Below are 20,678 nucleotides of genomic sequence, written 5' to 3' on the forward strand. Positions count from 1 at the left end.
TACCCACGATGCAGATACTCACTAAGGCAAATTGGTTTACTTGTACATAGAGGGTCTCTAGTTCTTCTTCAGACACAGATCCACTTCCTACTCTGTTTTTTCCTTTATCTCCTGGCTCCTCCTGACTCATTTTCTTGTAGGCCTGTAGATAATGCCTCAGCCACTGCAGCTGGATCTCCTTGCAGGGATACAGGCTGTAGTCCACTTCATTCAGCCCTGGGAACAGAAGTCGGTAGTTGCCAGAATATGAGATGGGTAGCATGGATGGCTCACTGGAGTGATGATGCAAGTCAGCTCAATCGATGCAAGTCAGTTTGCCTCCCGGCAAATGACAACCATTCAGTGACTTCACATCTTTCATGTTAAGGCTTGTCTGCAGCACTGGTTCAGCACCCTGAACTGAAATTGATGGAACTGACTTGAGTTGATCAAGTTGCACAGCTTCTAAATGGGCAGGTGCTAGGCTAAAATGTAAACAGCAAAACTGTTTGGTGAAGGGAAGTCCCTTGAACCCAGCCATTATGGTTGTGTGTTGGGCGGAGTTAGACAGTGCCCTCCTTTCCCACCTGCCCCCAAAGCCTTTCAGCTTCACCCAGTGATCATGTAACAAGTAAGCCACAGTTTCCCACCTGGCTAATAAAGTTCTAGTTCTGCAGAACTGTCTGCACCAAATCCTGCAGGTTTATTTCTTTTAAAAAAAGAAGTCTTCCAGTTTGACCCTGCTTAGCTTCTAAGATCCATAAGGAACAGATGGTACAAGCAGGGATAGAAACAGACATGATTAGCCACACAGTGATTTCCTGTATTATAAAAGCTCAGCTGGTACAGAATTAATGCTGAGACCGAGCTAATTACATGTAGGCCCTTCTAAAGGAGCTTGCTTTTAGTCTGCCCTTTGAGCTAGAAATCAGAGGAGGAAAATAAGCTTGCAACAAACTCAAATTACTGTTAAACTGTAAAGTCATCCACTTTGCCCTGTTTTGGTAAGGGTAACCTTTTTCTTCGGCAGGTTTTTTTACTTTAAAAAGCAAAACGATGCAGAAGACGGGACACTTCCCTCCAGGCCAACTGACCACCCTACCAGTACCTCCCAGTTTAAATAGCAGACTGGGAGGCCCTCTGCCTCAATCATTGCTCAGCAGCAGCAATTTTTAATTATGGCACTTCTTCACTGGCTGCTACGGCTGTCTTTTCTATTTAGGCAATTTCTTACCCTGTATTTCTCCCTGTTAGTTACCCAGTGGCTTTCAGAAAACCTAAATGTAATTTAAATGATCAGAAATTTAAATAAAGACAACCCCCCCCCCCAAGTTGCATTATGAGCCAGTTCTGAACCTTGTTGGTGCCTCACACAATGGCCATAGGCTGTGGGCTATGGACAAAGAGCCCTTTATATCAGTGGACAGAAGCTCAGCTAGGTATCATGCAGTTGATAAGATGTTGCTAACAACCTCGGACAAAAAGGCAATTCCATTTAAATGATGTTATTTACCTCCATGCCAATAAATGCTTCTCCGGGCCAGTTGGCACCCTAATCATCTCCTGCTCTTTCCACAATGCTCAGGGTTGCCAAATGGCTTAGAGGAAAAATGAGAAATGGGCCCTTGAAGCATTTCATAGTGAGGAGACAAACAACTTTCCACTAAACCTCTATTATAGAGACAAGGCAGTTTTCTCTAGGCCTGCTAGTAACCCACGAAGAGAGATCAACCTCAATCATGCAGGGCACCAATGATGGACCTCCAATAATAATTTTATCCCGGGTGTAACAAATACTATAGGAACCTGAGGGTCAGCATGATGAACCTTCCTGCATTTGAAACCATCCTGGGACAATTAGGGGTACAGAAACAGATTTAAGTTTCTCTCTTCAGACAAAAGGGAGAAGAGGGGAGATCAGCTCACCTGCAAATTCATTAAAATGATTCCCGATGTCATACGCTTGGTAGTTGTAACCTGTGTATTCATAATCTATGAAGTGGACATGACCTGAAAAAGCCAAGGCATACAGAATTGGAAAGGATTCTCTCCTAAAAGGGACTTTGGGGCTCCCCTTGCTTGTATACTTTAAATGCACTTTCCAGAGTAAAAACCTCTGCATATTTGTAACAAACCTTCCGCTTCATTGTAGATTATATTCTTGCTCAACAGATCATTGTGGCAGAACACTATTGGAGATCCAAGTTGAGAGAGATGCTCCTTCATCCAGCAAATCTCTTCTTCTAGCACTTTTAGACTGGGAATAGGCACTTCTTGATGAATGCTTGGGAAGGAAGAGGGGAAAAATGGTGCCATTTTCACTTGCAGACAGTAACCATAAGATGCCTTGCAAATATCACTAATTTAAAAAAACGCATAGGTCATTTTTTTCTGGGACGGAAATGCTGATTCTGTATTATCACAACAGCTATGCCGCCCCCCCCCCCAGCCAGATAAGACAAAATCTGTGAGGAAACCAGAATTCTGTATCTCATAAATTATGTTTACATTTCTTCTTTCATACACCTACTAGATCAGTCCTTCCCTCTCTGCCCCTTCTTTCTCCAAAGGGTGGCTGTGGGACTACTAGAAAAAAATTGCAACCCAACAGCTAAAGACCAACAGAATACCAAACCTCTGTACTCAAGCAGTATGTTCAACCTATTTTCATGGATGACTGAGCACTTTTACTGACTTCACTGAACTTCATTGCACTTACGTTTACTGCTCTTTAGACAATGCTGTGTTTTGGCTGCCTATTCCCACCCATGATATATGTAGAACAGAACAGCCAAAAGCGGCATTGGAACAGATAGCTGCATTGCATTTCTCCAAAACCATGTAAACAAGACCTGGGTAAGAACAAACAATGTTCCCAATTAAGTTTGTTCACTTCAGCATGCATCGGATAATGCACTAGAGAGAGGTGTTTCTAATAAACAATTTCTAAGTATGAAATGCTGCCCCTATGCCACAAGTACATTAGAAGGACAGGGATGGACCTTTAGATGTTTGTAATAATGTCAAAAGGCTTCTGGAGTGCCATGTCAGAAGTGCAATATGTGTTTCTGCTTCAGAGATGCAGGAGACACTAGTCGAAGCAGTTCCACAAGAAGCTCCCCCACCTCCCCAACTGGTATATCGTCTAACCTTTCCATAATCAAACCAAGCCTTGACGTGTCGGTTCTTCAGTTTTGAGATTCATATGCTAACCAACAAACCAATCATACCATCACCTCAGCCCTCAAGCCATTGCTTATTTTGAGCCTGAATTGCTAAATCACATGGTTTAAAAGCAAAAAACAAAACTAACCCAAGCTTTTGGCATTAGGAAGAATGACCCTGTCACAGCTTGGTGGAAGAATGACAACCATGCTGAAAAGGAAAGACCTTGTGAACGTTCAGTGGCAGTGGTGAGGAAGAATCCCATAATGGTTTTGCCTTTCACCTGGCTTTCTCCTAAATGCTAATGGGTTCTCTCTCTTTACCCACAGCTGGGCAGGATGCCCTATGGCCCATGTATAAAATACACAAAATTAAATAAAAATTTATTAAAGCTCTTGGGGAACACATTCCTTCACTAGAGATTAGCATTTGGCTTTCTTTACCTGGAATTCAGTGTCTTTCTAGAAAGCTCTGCTTTCACAATGTTAAAGTACTTGTACAGTCGCTGCCACAGGCAAGGCTTGGGGAGACTCCCATTGGTGTGAATCCTGTGCATCTGAGCCATTTTCTGAGCTACTAGCCTAAAAGAAAATCAGATATGTTCAGTGGTCATTTGTAAAAAAATAATAATTCTAAGCTGTTGTTTCCATTGCAAACAACTGGAAGATAGGAGTTAAAACTGTGGTTTTCAGCTAAATGCCTATTCTGAAAGTCCAGCATGCTATGTGTGAACTCTGTCACCTAAGTGCTTTTATGATTTTGGCTGCAAAACAAACCTAAAAGTTTCATAGTTAAATACCTGTACATTGGATCTGCTCCACAGGTACCAGTGAAAAGATAGTGATTTGCTTCTTCTCTCTCCACCTACCCTCACACAACTAACAGAGAACACTATCCTGGTGAACACTCTGGAAACAGGCCACTGCACTGCTGCGTGGGCTGTAGTAGTTTTGTCAAAAAGTCATTTTGCAAAAGAAATGCGGCTCCTGATTTTAGCATGCAGGGACTTCTCATTCCATTCCAAATGGGCAAAAGAAGAAAAGCGCCATCTAAATATGACAAATCCTGCTCTGGTTAAGGTATCACAGAAATGATGCTGATTGGCAGCATCTACATTAGCACCTTTGGACAAGACTGCAGTTTACTGGACCCTGGGATATTAGTTCATTGGAGAGCCAGAGGGAGAACCATTTTTCAGTAGAACATTATCCAACAACCCAGGGTTCCTTTCCTCCCTATAAGGGATTTGTACAGTCAAATCTCTTGAGATGTGGACTCTCCTGTAAAATGTGGAACTGCCATTAAAACAGCCCAAACTTGACAACACTTCCCCTGGTGCTCTTCAGTCTTGTTTGGATGTCACTGGGATTGCACTTCCCGTTATATAGCACAACTTTTAAGGTTAATGATTAAGAAATTGGGTTGTTGGAATTGGATTAAGAAATTGAAATTGTTAAAGTTTTATATTCCTTGGCTCCATCCAGGGGTCTTGTTGTAGAAAAAGAGCTGCCGGAGCTCATTAGCATAACTCATTAGCATAGCTTATTTGCATATGCCACGCCCCCTGACATCACCGGAAGTGACAGAAGGCCACACCCCCTGACATCACCGGAAGTGTGTCAGAAGGCCCGGCTACTTACCCTCCTGCTTCATCCTCATTCCCAAACGGAATGAGGATCGAAGCAGAGGGCGGGGTAAAGAAGGGGGCGGGGCTTCACCACGTGACCGCCCCGCCCCCTAGAGGTTCTCTTCCGGAGCTCCGTACCTGAGAGCTCCCCCCCGACTAGAGCCCTGGCTCCATCATCAACCAAAAGGGAGACTGCACCCAAGAAATCAAAAGGAGATCGAGACTGTGGAGGGCAGCCAAAAGGAGCTAGAAAAGATCCCTCAAGTGTAAGGACGTGTCACTGGTGACCAAGATCGTTAATTCATGCCATAGTACTCTCCATTACAATGTATGGGTGTGAATGCTGGACAATGAAGAAAGATGACAGGAAGAAAGTACATACCTTTGAGATGTGGTGTTGGAAGAAAGTCTTACAGATACTGTGGATCGCCAAAAAGACAAATAAGTCGGTCCTAGACCAAATTAAGCCTGAATTCTCCCTAGAAACTAAAATGGCTAAACTAAGGATATTGTACTTTGGTCACATTATGAGAAGACAAGAGTCACTGGAAAAGACAATAATGCTAGGAAAAGTTAAAGGCAGCAGGAAAAGAGGAAGAATCAACATTACACAGATTGACTCACTAAAAGAAGTCATGGCCCTCAGTTTGCAAGTCCTGAGAATGGCTGCTAATGATAGGACATTTTGGCAAACATTAATTCATAAGGTCACCAGAAGTCGGAAGCAACTTGATGGCATTTAAAACACACACACACCATATAGCAGGAGAGCAGGTAAGGTGGAAGAATTATTACTGGAATTTGGAATCTTCTAAGGTTTTACTGAATATGGTTAAGTAGAAGGAGAAGTGCCGTACTACAGAGTGTTAAATCTTTCCAAGACCACAGACTTCAATGGACTTAGAGGGGTGCAACTTTGCTTAGCTCTGCACTATTAGTGTCCTGCTGGCTTTAACTTGGCTCTTTGAAAGCAATACATTTACTCAGCAGAACACGGTCTGCTAACCCTGAGGTTCGTCATACCTTACCGTAAGTGACAGAAGCCAGAATGTTAATATATCAAAGGTCATTTTTTTCTTGTCCTCCCCTCTATGAGTGAGAGCAGCCAAAGGACACACACAGCAGCTGAGTGGTCACTGATCTCTGGTCAAGGCCACTTCTACATCTTCTGTTTGCTCAACAGGAATACCAGTACACCACAGTCTGGGTAGGTCAGTGTCCCTGAAATGCCCAGAGTGTCCCTGAAATGCACTGACCAAGCAGAAGGAAGTGCTACTGTTCTCTCTCTAAAGCAGCAATGCACTGCTGTTGCCTTCCTGTCACCTGTCCCAATAACAGTTCTTTATTGGCCAGAAGTGTGTGGGTCCATTTGGAATCACGATCTCTCTCAAGTGCTCAGCTTCTATTTCAACCAATCTTTCTCCTGCTAATATGGAATGTTGAGATTTAAACAATCAAGAACTGGATTATGATCCAAATGGTAACAACAAAAGCAGTTAAAAGGGCTGGAAAAATTGTTGCTTCCATTTTAAATTTCAGGCATCAGTACACTATAGTAGGCACAGGTTGTGGCACTTTATTTGTGGCCAGTTGATTATGAGCAAGAAACAAATAGCAGGAACAAAATTGAATAGGTTCAATATTAACAGGCTCTGTAAACTTATTATTCAGACACTTGCCTGGTCCAAAATAATATGGGATCTGACAATCGGTTATATTCTTGGAAGTCAGGAATCTGACAGTTAACCTCTACTTTGTACAGATACTTCAAAGGTTGTCAGCAGGCAGAATGGGAAATTGACTGAAGCAAAAGTATTCCATTTACAAAGAGCAAATATTTGGAAAATGCTTCATTTTGCAAATGTGTTAAGGATATAATCTTCAAGGTGATCGATCAATGGCACTTAACACCTATAAAGTTAAAAACGACTAAGTCAGGAGATGCCTTATTTTGCTAGAGTTGTGGCCCAAAAGATCATTTTTTAATATGTCTGGCACAACTGTTTAAGGATTCAAGTCATTTGGCAGTAAGAGTATGAAATCATGACATCACTCTATTACTGCTTAATTCAGTTTATTTTTTATTTATTTATCAAATTTGTACCCTGTCCTCCCAGCTGAGGCCAGCTCAGTTCATGGCTATAGTACATTTACCAAATTTAGCATCATTTGTTCTCACAGAAGCAATAATAGACCTCTCCAAACAAAATGGAAGTCTGAAAAATCTCATCAATGAAAATAGCTGCACAATGCACGGGAGTTCCTCATAATGGAGAATTTCTTGCATCAGATCAAAGAAACAGTGGGCTTACCTAATTCTGTAGATTTCCTTCTAATGTGAAAGCAAGTGTGGTGAACAGCCAGTATGGAATAACGGTTTAAGTGTCAGATAGGACTGCCATGAATTATACCTCATAGGATCGTTGTAATGATCAACTCAGTAAGACAGAAAGGTACAGATAAATAGAAGCAACAACTAAAAATAACCCCCAGTTTTTACCTCTGTATTTACTTACTGAAGCTTCATTTTTAATTTGGGCTGAGCCTAAATTAGGTATACAGAGATATGGTGCTGTTAGAATTAAGGAGACCCTCTTGAATCAACAGAATGTTCTGCCGTTATCAGAATTAATATCATATTATAACTGAGGAGCTGGGGGGGGGTATGTCAGATCCAGATTAACACAACAGAGCAAAACTGGAAGCACGGGAAAGTCCTGGGTACAATACCTTAAACACCATCAGTTTTTATAGTGATCAGAATTATTCATCTGTTTAGGGAGAAAAATATGGTACACAAACCCCTCCCATCTCACACACACCTGAATATCTGTGGCTGATGCACATGTTCGGGTCCAAGCGCCTTCCCCTGCACAAATTCATAGCAATAGCCGTTTTCGAAGGTGCAGTAGAGACTGGGGGCACAACCATGATCTTGAAGCACTTGGAAATTCCTCAGCTCACTAGCTCGGTCCACAATAAGTTCTGTCTTCCTGCCGTAGACCCGTACTAGGACGGCATCCCTCATGTTCTCCTCTGTGTAACAAGCCATGAGCTTGTTGGTGATACCATCAGTGAAGAGCTTGGTTGAGAAATGAAGAAACAGAAGAAAGTTAGCTGGTAGTGCTGTGACACCCATTTGTTGCTGTCATGGAGAACATTTATTTAACCAGCCAGAAAATATTCCAGACTTAATGAGGGGGAACCTGCCCATTCCTTGTTGTAAGTGGGATTGTAATGATGACCTCGTAAATCTAGTACTGATATCACAGACTTCAAGGGTGGAAAATACAGGGAAGTAGGTTGCCGTGGCAATTACAAGTGTATTATCAGGGGAAACGGAGCTGTGTTCCATGCAACTGAGCTGAACACATGGAAGAACAGGAGAGCAATAACAGAGAAGCTTGACCATATTCAAGCAGCATGAGTCATCCTCCTTCTTCACTGCCAGAGTGGCCACTAAAGGAATCACAATGCAACAATAATCGCTGACCAAGAAGACATGCTTTGACTGTAGCATTTGTGGTAAAGATGTTGCACCTCACATCTGCTTCCCACACAATGTTTTTGCTTTAGAGAGATAATCCACCACCACCGGTTCAACCTCACATCTGCCAAATGCTCAGAGGATCTTAGGCAAGCCACTAGCTACAAAACAGGAGTAAACAGTACTGACCCAGTTTACAGGGCTGTTGTGAGGATTATAGTATATTAAACACTTTGAATACTTTAAAAGTACACTCACTTTATAAATCGGTGAAGGCTAAGCTATTATTTTGATCTCAATGTAGCTCAAATATATATTTTTATGAAGTATGGTATGTGTTTATTGTTCCAGAAATACTGTCACACTCTGCTTCACACATCAAACTTGCTAGAGCCAGATCTTTGAATCACTTTGCTGCCATTGATACTAAGAAATTCTTTCTGGTGTTTCAGTACCTAAAAACCAAGCACTGGTCATCCACAGCTGTTCCCCTGGCTCAAATGATGTCCTTGCCTTTCCTGATCATCTTCCTTTGGTTGTGCACAGTTAGTCCTAATGCTCTCTATTTTAAGTAAGGAATACAGTTTCCCACATTTTCTATGTTGCTGCTTACCAAGACTGCTTGAGCGTGGCAAATTCAGCTCCGTCAGTTTCATAAGAAGACTGTTACCTGGGTTGGGTAGGGGAGACTGGAGACCAGGGCAATGTATTTCTTAGGACAACCCAGTTACATTCTGTGTTAGTAACCCTTTTTTGTGGTTGTGTCCTGGCATTAAAACATGGTTCTGAGATGGAGCTCTGGGAAGCTTAGGCTTCAAAGAAAAGATCTGCAGTGTGAATTCTTGGACACCATTTAGAGAGACACTTTTTTTGTTAGCAGCAGGGTCAGCAGTGGAGCAGCTATGAGAAGAAACAGGATGCTAAAGCAGTCCATTTAGCAGGGCTGAATGCAGAGATGAGTTTTATAATGTCACTCTAGCACATTTTTGCCCCCTGATGATCACAGAGACAATGCAAGCCTAATTCAAATATAAGAAATTGCAAGGACCTACAAAATGAGGAATTAGGTCCACAAGACTTGAAACCCAGCCTGACTTTAGAGCATACCAATGCTTACTGTGCCTAGGTAGCATTTCAAACTAACTATAAGTGCTGGGAAAGAAAAGGTGGGCAGACCAAGGCCAAGTTCACACAGCCACTCTACCTACGGCCAGTCACTTCACACCCCCATCCCCTTCTTGACAGCATCATGCTTGTGGAGGATCACCTGAACAGTCCGCTGTGAGCACAAATCAGCATTTGATCAAGTGTGTACCTTCTGTGATGAGGAAGGGGTCTGTGGCTCAGTGGCAGAGCATCTGCTTGGCATGCAGAAGGTCCCACATTCAATCCCTGGTGATGTTATCATGTGAAAGACCTCAGCCTGAGACCCTGGAGAGCTGCTGCCAGTCTGACAACTCTGACCTTGAATGACCAATGGTCTGATACAGTATTAGGCAGTTTCATGTATTCAAGCAGGGAGGAGAGAATGATAAGAGGAAGTAGGTAGAGGGGACATGATTACATATGCATATTTGTTTGCACCAAAGTTATTTAAAAGCACCAACAACAAAAACTGCATCTGGGTGAATTGTTACAGAGCTATGCTTCCTGAGCACTAGTAGTATGCATTAAGTGTGGTGGAGAATTCCTGAAAGTAGTGTATATATCTTCCTTAATTCAGAGAGCTATCCCTGAATTATGGCAAAGGGTTTGGCCTTAAACAAACAACGAGTTCCAGGGGCATAAACAAGGGAGGGGGGGAGGCACTGGAGTTCCAGATGAATGGAGACGTCTCTGACAAGGACATCCCTGCCATTGTTTTGACGGCTCCCACAGACGGACAGAGGGTTTTGTTCTGGGCTCTGCCCAACTTGGATGGCTGCCTCAGCATATGGAATTCTCTTTTCATCTCCCATTTAATTATTAAAAATCATTACATTCAACAGCCCCTCTTTTAGAACTAATTTAGAGTCCAGCAGCACCTTTAAGACGAACAAAGTTTTATTCAAGGTATGAGCTTTCGTGTGCAGGCACACTTTTTCAAATACCAAGTCAACATGTGATCCTTGGGCATTTTTTAAGAAAGGCTATGATGGAAACCTTACCAGCAGATACTTGGGGGGTGGGGGAGGTATGGCATCAACAGCTGTCAAAATACACAGCAAAAGTGCCTGTGAGAAGAGGTAACAATGAGCTGAAGGTGTTCCCAGGCCATTCCAACAGTGACTGCTTTGGCCCTAGTGAAAGCTACCTGTATTTTATGGGGAACAGACACAATTATTATAACTGGCAGTGCAGGAATCAGGTTTTCATCTGAGCCACACACAGCAAAGAGCTGTTTTCCGTGTCTGCATGGGCTCAGTCCCCAGAGGACAAATACTCAAAACCCCATATATATCTTTGTTATACTCCAGCATGACAAAGATGGAACACATGAAGTTGCCTGTTACTAAATCAGACCTGTGATCACTGTTCCCTCTAAGCTGAGTTAGTATGAGCTAGCTCACAGTTTTTCAGCCTCCAGCTCATACATTTTTGTCTGAGCTCAGGAAGGATGGCTCCAGAGCAAACTAATTTATGCAGTAACCAAATCGCTTGCTCACAACTTTAATGTCAGGACCTCACAAAGTAGATTTTTTGCTCACAGGACTCCACAGCTTAGAGGGAAAATTGCCTGTGAGCCATCAGAGTCAGACCAGCAGTGGCTTTCCACAGTCTCAGACGGGGGTCATTCACCATCCCCTACTACTAGATTCTTTAGCTGAGCCACAGCCCCTCCCCCTGGACAGGGGCACAGACAAGGCTCTACAAATTAAAAACCATGCCCTGTCATGCACTCCTGGAACTGTTCTTCAGTATATACCCCCATTTTGATTATCTGAGTTCTGGCTTTGTTTTAAACTTCTGCTTGCTATAAAGCTTACCAAGAGCTTTTCCTGTGGGCCTTAATAGGATTACTGATATTTATCCTCCTTACATGCCAATACATGAACTTTAGCAGCTTAACTATTAGTCCCCAATTGCCCTGAGTAAATATGATTGAATGACCTGCACCCCTGCCGTGCTAGAGGAAAATGTTCATTCTCCCTGGGTGACACTGGGATCTAAGCTAGTATTTCCGTACTGTTTCATTTCCGCCTTTTGTCTCAATGCTGTAATTTGCTGATTATAAAACAGCCCTCTAGATCTAGCTAGCTGTATGGTCAACCTCAAACACAGTAGCTGCTGCTGAGTCTTTAAAATCTGACATTTCAGAATTCTGTTCTCCCCGCCCCCTAGCCATTTTAGAAACCAATCAGTGTACAGCTACCAGTACATAGAGATTGCATTTTGTCACTAATCACTGTACATAAGCCCTATCCTTCCCTCAAATGTGCATGCATCTTTCTTTGCCTATCATAAGACCACCCTGCCTTCTAACCAGGGGCATCCCCAGACCTGAAGCTATCAAGAGCTCTAGTTATGTTAGGGTACATCCATTAGAGTCGCCTAATCTCTGATGGGTTTCTATTTCTTTTTATCACTCCCATGTTGACTAGTCCATCGCCTCCCCATCTAATATTGCAACAGTGCAGGAGTGCATCCTTTTCTTCATATAGTCTGGTGTGAAGACTGTGCAGAAGAGAGCAGTGAGGATGATCAGGGGTCTGGAGACTGAGCCCTACGAGGAAAGACTAAGGGCCTTGGGTTTGGAGGAGACTGAGGGCGGGGGGCATAATTGCTCTCTTTAAATATTTGAAAGGCTGTCATTTGGAGGAGGACAAGGAGCTGTTTTAGTTGGCAGCAGAGGATAGCACCCGAAGCACCGGTTTTAAATTACATGCAGAAAGGTATGGGCTGGATATTAGGAAAACATTTTCATGGTCAGAGTGGTTCAAAGGTGGAATCAGCTGCCTAGAGAGGTGGTTAACTCCCCTTCACTGACAGCTTTAGGCTGGTCCTGCATTGGGCAGGGGGTTGGACTAGATGGTCGGTATGGCCCCTTCCAACTCTATGATTCTATAAAGCAGGAGCCCTGAATACTACAGGAGGCAGATGAAAACATGCCCAAAGGTTTGATGTTCAAGAGTCTTGCTTTCTCTGGCCCATGAAGATGGACCTCTAGCTCACAGAGCTGTAAGTTGGGCAGAGGATCCATTGGGCTGGGATGTACCTGCCACCACTTTCAGATCCATTAGCTGTTATAAATCTGTTATGCCTCGATTACATCTGTTAGGCAATCTAAATAGAAACTTTGATACTGTCAACTTGTGGGTATGGCATTATTGGTTACAAGCTTAGGCTTATGAACTCTGAATGGGGCATTCAGCCTTTCACTTTCCAACCAGCTTTGTTTTTCCCCTCTCTTGCTTTAGTACCATCAGTCCCCCCCCCCCACAACTCTTCACCAAGACAGCTTCACCATCCTGGCAACCATATGGCTGGGTCAGAGCTGGAAAAGTAGGTCTGTCCCTTTTCCCCACCCATAGCAACATTTTCAGCGATGGATGGAGAGGAGAGAAGGTGGGGACCATTTACAAGCCTAGCCATTTGTTGGAAATACAGTTAACAAGAAGCAAGAGACTGAGAACAGATTGCTTCCCCCCAAACTCCTGGATTGGGGGCAAGGCATTGCCCTACTCTATACCCCAGGTTGTTGTAGGGAGGAAGGAGGGAAGAAAGGCATGGCACACCTTCACTTTCTTTGAGTCTGACAATGTTGGGGAAAGACTGTTTCCCACACACATAGAGACATGGAATCTTGGGCATGCATAGATGGGCAGAATCTCTGCCCTAAAGAGCTTACGGTCTAATTTTAGCCCTTTCTTTCCTGGCTCTCTGCAGATGACCTTTCCCATTTATTTTCACTCTGATTTTTCCGTCTAATTATACTTGACAATTTATAAATTTGTAATGATCCTTCTGCCACCCACTCCCAGCGCTTGCTGAGAATCTGCTTGCTTAGGGCATCAAGCCAAATTGGAGGAGCTCAAAATGTACCCAATTCTGCTGGTCCACAGTACCGTTTGTATGAAAGCTTTGGAGCCCCCTACAGGTAAACTTAGGGAACGAGACAGCTTTCAAAAGATACCTTCTTAGTGGTAGCAGCAGCTGCCCAACACTGTTATGGGACTGATATGTGATCAGTTGCACTTCAGTAATAAATTGGAGCTGGAAAATCCAAGCAGCAATGCTTCAGATGCTTGCTAGACAACAAAGACAGTTTTACAGTACAACGTAAGAGCTGTTCTTTTGGGGGACAGAAATAGTTGGACAGAATGTTCATGTCAAAGGCAGCACCCTCCACAGTTTTTTACTCAATGCAAGAGAGTGATGGAGAGTTGCTATTTTTCTTCTTGGCATGGAAGCAAACCCCCCCCCCCAAAAAAAACCCCATCAGTTCTTCCCTCACTCAAATGGTGATGCAGGCATTAAATTCAATTGAAACGTACATCATCTCTTAAACTAAGGAATAAACTACTGCTGTTGTGATTGTGAGCACCCTGTCAATTGTGAACACCTTGTGAACTGCGTAAGGACCAAGCCTCCAAGGAACTGACAGTGCCATCCTCAGCAGAGTTGCCCCCTTCTAAGACCACTGAAGTCAATGGGCTTAAAATGGTCTAACTCTACTTAGGATGGTGCTGCCAGATGTTAAAATCAAGCATATTCAATGCCACTGTGAAAGTATGCCAGCTATTTCAGACAGAACTCTACTTACTCAGAAGCTAAGCAAACTACAGTTTAAGGCTTCAGATTATGAGGGGCCTTGAAATACCCCCCATTGCTATTTGTTGGTAATGCTATTGGGCTTCTTAAACTTGATGCAGTTTAGGTCTTCAGCATGTCTTAATCCGGCCCTGATTTCAGAGCAGGATCCAAATGGGACATTTCCCTGGTCTTTTCAGCCCGTATCTGAAGCAAACAAAATACCATTTCCCCCATTTTAACTGGGCAGATTATGCAGCACCCCAATTTTATTTACAGATCCAACATGCTGCCTGCCACTGAAGTCTCTATGCCTATCTGAGCAAAGCTGCACTTTGTGACTCAAGGCAAGAATGTGCCACTAAATCCTTTGAGCCAGGGACTGTGTGTTCTGCATGTAACAAAAGGGGGCTTTCATTCATTCATTCAAAACTGTGTGCCTGCCACAGTCTAAACAGTAACAGCAAAAACATTTTTCAGATTTGCACTGTGCTTATACAATGTCAAATGTTGCCACACAGAACTAGTGCATGGCTCCATATGCACTAATTACCACAAGCTCTCTTTTAATTGTGGAGTACCAATGGGAACCTTCCAAGACCTGCACTTCTACAGAACCTCTCTTTCGGGGGATCTCAAAGCAGTCTATGGGCATAATTTCATGGCAGCGTTCTGCTCTTTTGGGCTTGCTTTCATGCATCTGGAAGTACAGGGAACAGTACCGGTATACTGCTTTGGCTGTAGTAAACTCATTATTCCCCAGGGGATGTGCCTATATTATAGTTTGTTACAGCAAAACCAAAAAGGAGTCTTGTGCCCTCTCAAAGACCTGTGGCAGAATAAGCTTTTGTGATCAGAGGAGGAGGAGAGAGTTATCCCTAGGCAGCAGTCAGGCCAAAAGACACAGATACAAGACATACCATCTGTGCGTATCTATATAAAACTCAAATTATACCAAAACTGAAAAAGGAATCCTGTGACTGCTTAAAAATTACATGTTTTATTGCAGCATACCCTTTGGTGGAAAAAACCACTTATCAGATGCACAAAGTATGTCTTCATGTGGCAGACTGTATATAGGTGTAGAGAAACAAGAGTGTCAACAGTAAGGCCATGAAACACAAACAGTACAGTTTTTAACTTTCCTGTGCAGAGATTCTTCAGGCATCTGACAAAAAGGCCTACAATCCACAAAGAAAAAAAGCCCATTTTTAAGGTGCCACAAAATTCCCTTTTTTTTTTGTTATGCCCTATTCCTGCCAAGCTGACAGGTGGATGGGTCTGCATTGACCTGTGCACGGATCCCAGATGTATCCCACTTTGGAAAACCAAGTGTGCCCCCAGACTTCAAGAGACCCATGAAGAAACTGCTTTAAGATTAACTGGTTGACAGGGAAGAGAAAAACATGTTGACTCCAACTCTGTTTTACACCTGTGAAAACTGAGGCACAGAAAAGAGAACTTTGGATTGGCTAGAAAGAGGCTGCAACTACCAACCCAAAACACTAAGCACTGGGGTCCACTGGCTCATGCCCAGACCTCCTACTAAATAGGCCCCATGCTTATGATGCTGAGCATACAACCTATTTACTTGTGGATCAGTTTACTGTGACCTCTCCAGAGTCTTTGGAGGGGGGGGGGATACTGGAGGAGTATAATGTTGTGTTTGGAAGCCACATGGGTTAGAATGTGCACCCTTATAATCCATGCCAATTAATCAGTTACCTTGATCTGCATTTCTGACCACTGGAAAAGATTCAGCTCTTGCTTGATCCATAAGCATACCCTGAAAGGGTGGGAAAGATCCATTCCGACTACATATACATGATGGTGCTATTGGGAGTACCTAATCTCCATGGAAGGATCTACTGTACAGTGCACCTATGGAGGTTTTTAAAAATACCAGGTGCGGGCCCAGTTCACCTCCTTCTACCATCAAGCCCAGCCTAGACTTGTTGAATGTTCTCCATTCATAGCACTTCCTACCCACCCTCCCTTCGGCCCTCCTTTTTCCAATTCGTTTTCCTTTGGTTTCATACACGCTCGGAGCCCGGCCTCCCACCCGGCTAACGCCAGGAGGGTGCTCGCAACAGCCTGCAACGAAACTCTGTGCTGTGGCTGTACCTTGGTCTTAACTCGCGCCGTCTCCCATTGTGGTCTCAGCTTGCGGATCAGCTGCAGTGCTCCCGGCAGGACGTTCGTCTCATCCACCGCAATGCTGACACTCGGGATGGCAGGGTAGCTCGTGCAGACGTGCTGCTCCTCCTCCGCTTCTTCCTCCTCCATGCCCCATGGGCCGTCTGAGTACAAGTCTGCCCTCTCCAGATGCGGGACAGAGTTAGGGGAAAGGAAGGCACGGCAGAACTGCCTCAGCCAGCAACTCCTCCCCCTCAGCAACGGGAGGCTTGCGAGGGCGCCCATGTGTAGGGGCTGGGAAAGGGCGGGGAGGGAGGAGCCAGCCCCAAGAGGAATCCATGAGTCACTCTCGCATCTCCTCCTTTTCTAGAGCAGAAGGCTCTTATTGGAACACTCAGGGCGGCCCGGATTGTGATGTCAGAGGGAGCGATCGCTCTCAGTGGCCACAGAGACGGAGAGGCCAGCCTATCCTTGGAAGGCAGGACTTAACTCCAGAGCAGAGAAAGATGCTCCAGTCGTCAAGGTTGCTGCTGCCACAGCTGGCCAGCTAGGTAAGGGGGCGTGACGCGTGAGGGTTTCTTGGCCGCAGCTGGTGACCAATCGTAACATTTGAGATTCCAAATAAACGCGAGGCTGGTCTCCCTCCCTAGGAAAAGACTGGCCTCTGAGTACTTAAAACGGCTGCTGTTATGAATGATAGGCAGGGGAAAAGAAAACTGTATTCTTTTCGTGCTGCATCTTCCAGTGTGATGGTGTGGAAGACCATACAGTTCAGCTAAAGCTAAATAGGTACAGGATGAAAAACAAAATCCGGGGACCTGCCAAATTGACACAAAAGAAACCAGGCAGCTAAACACCAGGTGTGATGGACAGGGTACCTGTCTAATCTCTGGCTGCCATGCATCTGTAAGACACAGAATAAAGGCTGCTAGCCTCATAAGTAGCTGTCTTGATTTAGACAAATAATTTGGAATGCCCATTACATATTTCTGCCATTTAGTTTATTCTACCAGAGCATTTGTATGATTCTTACCTTAGCAGTCACTTTTTTTTCCAAATAAATTCTGATCCTACCAATTTTGCCTCTAGAAGTTTGACAAGCAGATCAAGATTTTCTGGCTGTGATGGGAAAGCTGCACTATTGAAGTTTTGCCTGACATTTGAAGAGGACCTATAATCAGTTACCCCGTTGTTCCATCTAACTCAGTATTGTCTGTTATGACTGGCTGCAGTTCTCCAGGGTCTCAGATGGAAAAAGTTCTAGCTCAGCTCTTGCTATTTGGGATTATTTAATCTGAAATTAAACCTGAGCCTCCTCCATGCAAAGCAGATGCTGTACTACTGAACCACAAATCCTCCTCAGCATGTACCTTTTAAAGGTGCAAGGGCCCTGGTCAGCAATGATAGGGGCAAAGTTAACAGCACATGTCTTCAAGCCTCTCAGACTGTATACATCAGCCACTTTATGAACTATGTAGCGTAGAGAGAGACCAACTATTGATTGAGCACAGGCCATATGATTTGTGTGGAAGTTACTCACAGGAAAAGATACCTGCTTTAGTTCCGTTTCCCACAATTCTAGTTGATTAGTTTTCCCCCAAAGCAATGCAAAATGCCCATGTGTATTGATATGAACTGTCATTCTGGTTCAGACCAATATTCCCTCTAAGCTGTGGAGTCTTGTGAGCAAAAATTCTACTTTGTGAGCTACTGGCATTAAAATTATGAGCAGCTGATTTGGCTACTGCATAAATTAGTTTGCTCTGGAGCCATCCTTCCTGAACTAAGAAAAAAAAAGTGTGAGCTGAAGGCTAAAAAACTGAGCTAGCCCACACTAACTCAGCTTAGAGGGAACACTGGTTCAGACTAAAGTCCATCTATTTGAGCATTTAGTTTTGAACAGTAGCCGGCCAGAGGCCTTTGGGAACCTTCCACTAGTCTGTTGATTGTAGTCAGAGAACTGTTGAATCTCTAGGCAGACAATGCATTTAATGATCATGGCTCATGCTATATTTGTTGTGAATTTGTCTAATCCTATTTTTTTTTAAAAAAAAAACTAGTTGCTGTTAATGAATACTGGTATGGATATTGACATCCTCACTGGTTCTGGTGCTGTGTGTTTATATGTTTTTATAGAATTGTTTTAAATCATGTTTTTAATTCTTCATATGATTTAATGTTTTTGTGTTCACCACCTTGGAGCCCCTGTTCAGGTGGAAAGGTAGCATAAAATTGATTAAAATAAATAAATAACTAAAATATGTAGTTGAGACATAATTCTGTCACGAGCACTTTACATCACCTGTAACCTAATACAGAGACACAATTAGTTATAACACTCAGGATAGCTCTGGCTCATTATCTTTGACTATATCCGGGGCGGATTCAGGTGGATAGCCATGTTGGTCTGAAGCAACAGAACAAAATTCAAGTCCAGTGGCACCTTTAAGACCCACAAAGTTTTATTCAAGGTATAAGCTTTGTTTTGCATGCACACTTCAGATACATTGAAATGGAAGTTACCAGTCCATACATACAGGTAGAGGGTGAGCAGCAATTAGCATACAACATAATTAAGATGTTTAACACAGAGGTGTCAAACTCATTTGTTATAAGGGGTGGATCTGACATAAATGTCATTTTGTGAGGCCGGACCATGTTCGCTATAAAATGTAACACAAGGTTCCAGAGATATAAACTTTATAAACATGATTTCAGATGTCGAATGGCAGTAGCAGGCTTGATTGGAATAGGTGTGATATGCAGAGGGGTAGTAGGTGTGAAGATATCAGCATTGGTAATGAGACAGGAAACCTAGGTCTCAATGTGGTCCAGGAGGATTCAGTCCAGGAGGATACAAAGAATAAATGGAAATAAACGGGTCATTTAGGAGAAAAATAGGTGCAGGAGCTCATTAGCATAACTTATTTGCATATGTCACACACCCTGACATCACCGGAAGTGTGTCAGAAGGCAACACCCACCACTCAGGTTCCACTGGACTGTTTTGGATTGCTGCCTATGGTGGAGGGGAACACGCAGATCTGTCCTCGTAGAGGAGGGAGAGCTTGTACCTGAATAAAACTTGGTCTTAAAGGTGCCACTGGATTGTTTTGGACCGGGGGAGCGGGGGGAGCTCTGCAATTTACCTGGCTGCTTCTTGCTCTGACTGAGGGCTGCTGGGAGCAGGGGGTGGGGCTTGTTGCATGTGCCCACCCCCTGGGCTCTTTACTGCCGGAGCTCCACTCCTGTGTGCTCCAGCAGGAAATGACCCTTGGAAATAAGTCTAAAGAAGTGATCAGTGACTCACGAAAACTCATACCCTACCACAAATTATAATAGTCTTTAAGATGCTACTGGACCCTTACTCTTTCTACTGCTATTAGAAACCACAGCATTCAAAAAACAGGGGGGGGGACATTTTAACCTTTCAGGACATTCAGTTGCTGACTTAGGAGCAGCAGTTCTCTTACAATGGAATTTCAAAAGGAGATAAGAAAGACTGCTGAATTGCAACTGATGATGAAGCTCAAGACAATGCATCCTCCTGGACAGAACTGAGACCTAGGTTTCTTCTCTAGTTACCAATGCCTGCTGTTGTCATTTGGCATCTGAAATCACTTCACTCTCCAAGATATAAGGACAGATGGACTCACATTCTAATTGTATCTGAAGAAGTGACCAGTGACTCATGAAAGCTCATGCCCTACCACAAGTTTTGTTAGTTGTTAAGGTGCTACTGGACTCTTGCTCCCCTCCACTAATAAAGATTGCAAGCTGTGCTGTTAGGTTTCTTCCCCCCCCCCCATCTCTTAGAACTTGAAAGGGGGATCTTTCCCTCCCTCCCTCCCTCTGAAGTGTGCAGGAAGTAGATGAGAGTCAGTTGTTCACGGGCCAGATAGGAGCCCTGCAGGGGCCAGTTCCAGCCAGCGGGCCATAAGTTTAACACCCCTAATTTAACAGATGCAAGGACCAAACAGGATTTAAATCTAGAGGGAAACATAGGCCCCGGTCACTCGGGCCAGATAATGCAGGGGGGGAGGCGTGGCTGTTTGCCCCGGAGCAAAATAAAGCACGGTAGCCCGATCCCATGGTCCCCCAAGTCTCTGTGCTTCAGCTGTTAGCTGGCAATCACACAGCGATGCTGCAGCATAGCAAAGAAGCGGCACGGCACGATCACACAAGCGTTTTGTGTTTGTGTGCATGCACAGTTCCGCTGAGCAGCACTGCTTTCAGTTTCATGTTTGAGCACATGCGCTTACGAAAAACATCCCGTTTGCGACGGGACGTGGATGGGCGCTGGATACCATGGGATACTGATCCCGTGATCAGACACCCACCGGATACTAGTGCACTTTCCTTGGTACTTTTTAACTCGGCATCTTCGACGGGATGCCACAGGTTGGCCACAGGTGCACTACGCTTTCCAGATGTTGCGGCGTGATCGTGCCCTGAAAACCCGCCTGACGTTCGTGCCTTTCGCATAGCAAATTCTCCATGTGACTGGGGCCATAGTGAAGCAAATAAATATATCAAAATTGGACATTGATGTGT

General features: G+C 43.9%; 1 protein-coding gene across 1 annotated transcript in view; it reads right to left on the reverse strand.

Annotated features, from left to right (window-relative positions):
- Positions 1–16,406, reverse strand: part of ETNK2 (ethanolamine kinase 2) — a 20,410-nt gene extending 4,004 nt beyond the window's left edge. The window contains exons 1-6 of the mRNA XM_015407316.1: positions 16,113–16,406; positions 7,594–7,853; positions 3,588–3,725; positions 2,115–2,263; positions 1,906–1,989; positions 23–216 (exon numbers count right to left, since the gene is read on the reverse strand). Of these exons, the coding sequence (XP_015262802.1) occupies positions 23–216; positions 1,906–1,989; positions 2,115–2,263; positions 3,588–3,725; positions 7,594–7,853; positions 16,113–16,274 (987 nt within the window). The 5' untranslated portion in view covers positions 16,275–16,406. The remainder of the gene's footprint in view (positions 1–22; positions 217–1,905; positions 1,990–2,114; positions 2,264–3,587; positions 3,726–7,593; positions 7,854–16,112) is intronic.
- Positions 16,407–20,678: the final 4,272 nt, after the last annotated feature.

This window comes from Gekko japonicus, unplaced genomic scaffold, assembly GCF_001447785.1.
Source record: "Gekko japonicus isolate JY-2015 unplaced genomic scaffold, Gekko_japonicus_V1.1 scaffold228, whole genome shotgun sequence".
Lineage (NCBI taxonomy): Eukaryota > Metazoa > Chordata > Lepidosauria > Squamata > Gekkonidae > Gekko > Gekko japonicus.